General features: G+C 48.0%; 1 protein-coding gene across 1 annotated transcript in view; it reads left to right on the forward strand.

The window, feature by feature from the left end:
* Positions 1-12: 12 nt before the first annotated feature.
* Positions 13-1,896, forward strand: part of LOC104522419 (ankyrin repeat and SOCS box protein 1) — a gene marked incomplete at its 5' end in the record, with an annotated part of 2,879 nt that continues 995 nt past the window's right edge. Inside the window, one exon of the mRNA XM_010164707.1 lies at positions 13-155. Within this exon, the coding sequence (XP_010163009.1) occupies positions 13-155 (143 nt within the window). The remainder of the gene's footprint in view (positions 156-1,896) is intronic.

The raw sequence follows: 1,896 nt of genomic DNA on the forward strand, positions 1-1,896 counted from the left end.
CTCTCCAGCGCAGGTCGTAACCTGAAGGAATGGCTGCGGGAACAATTTTGCGATCACCCCATCGAACATTGCGAGGACACCCGGCTGCACGACGCGGCCTACGTTGGGGATCTCCCCACCCTCAAGAGCTTACTGCAAGAGGAGAGCTTCCAAAGGTGAGGGGGGCTTCTCACACCCCACCCTGCCCGCCGCCCCCTTTGGACACCCTCACGGGGGACAAGCCAGCTGCCACCTCCCGCTTAAACTCTTTTTGGCTCATAAACCCCTTGGGGTTTATTCACCCCATGCTGTCCCCACAGCCTGTTCTTTTGGGAGATGTCATCTCGCTGCGTTTTTACACCTTTCCCCCCCCAAAAAATCATCCCCTTTGCTTTCCCAGGAGGAAAATCTAAAGCCAGTTTAGGAGCGTGCGGCAGCCGCGCACAAACTCCTTTCAGATCGGGGTTGAAATGTAATATCATGAAAACAGGAGCTTACATATAATGGGAAAAACATGCAAAAGGGATTATAATCGACTAGAAACCTGAAAAACACCCTATGTTACCAAATCTGCCCAGTGCTGAAGCCTGTGACCGTGGGGATACTTAATTAATTTTCCTGCACCATAGATAAAACAGCTTAGAGTGCAAAACCTCTCCCAACCTCAAAAAAAAAGTGTTCTTTCAGCAAAAAACCAAGAGCAAGCCAGTGTCTCTTTCTTGCCACCTGGAGCTCTTCATACCCTTGGTCTGAGATGTTTCCCCTGATTTTTATCCCATGCTGCGTGGGAACCCTGTGGCAGCAGGGCCAGGCATCTTTCCCTGCAGGTAAAAGCAAAAGTTTGGTAAGAAAAAGCAAAAGTTTGGTAAGAAAAAGGAGGGCTGGACCCGCAGCACCATCACACAGGTGGTTTAGAGCAAGGAAAGAAGTGACTTCTTTGAATTTAGGGGTAGGTATGAGGTGGAGATCCCCAAACCTTCAAGGTTAAAGGGTTGGAAAAAATAAAAAATAACTAAAAGTTGTGGCGTTAACAACATTGCTTTCCTAGCAAACTCTGTAAATGCACTGTGTAAAAACTGCTTTGTCCTCTCCCAGTTACGTGGACCTGCGTGGAGTGAGCTAGAAGAGCAAATCCACTGCTGGGCATGTGAAAGAGCACTTTTGTCAGTGTAAGGCCACTTGTTGACCTTAAAGAAATCCCTTTCTGTGTGTTCCTGCTACACTGGTTCCCGCAGTGATTTGCAGAGAATTTGGGAGGGAGGACTGAAGTGTTTATGAGATTTGTAGGGCTAACTTGAGATCTGGGTAAGCATCATAACTCATACAGGTTCTTTCAGAGGGGATCTCAGCAACCACCAGCCAGAGCCATCTCTTTCAATAAACTGGAAAAGGCTTAATTAATTAATTAATTATTAATTAATGCCAATCCAGCCATCCAGCGAGGATGCTAACGGCCTGCTTACGCTGCTCAGTGCAGGATGGCCGCACTTCCCAAGATTGTTCCTTGCTGACAGGGCTGGGTTTCCCTGGATTTGTGTTGATGTCATCCCACGTTGCCTGTCTGAGCATGGATGTTGCCAGCGGTGGGATAGGGATGCAGTGCCTGCGTTTCCGTGCGTTGTTCCCCTCCTCCTGAGTCCTCTTGCTGTTTACCTCTTGCTTTGATGACTTTCTGCCTCTTTTGGAACAGCTTGAGTTAGATGATTGTAGTCTCTAGCTTAGTCACTGCTGATGTGGGACATCTGCCTGTAAAAACGGGAGTGGGGAGTATATTTTTTTTAAAACTGGTAATTTTGACTGAGTTTTGATCATAGAATCATAGAATGGTTTGGGTTGGAAGGGCCCTTAAAGCTCATCCAGTCCCACCCCCCCTGCCAGCAGCAGGGACACCTTCCACTAGACCAGGTTGCTCAAAGC

The sequence above is a fragment of the Antrostomus carolinensis genome, unplaced genomic scaffold (genome assembly GCF_000700745.2).
Source record: "Antrostomus carolinensis isolate BGI_N321 unplaced genomic scaffold, ASM70074v2 scaffold35073, whole genome shotgun sequence".
In the NCBI taxonomy this organism is placed as follows: Eukaryota; Metazoa; Chordata; class Aves; order Caprimulgiformes; family Caprimulgidae; genus Antrostomus; species Antrostomus carolinensis.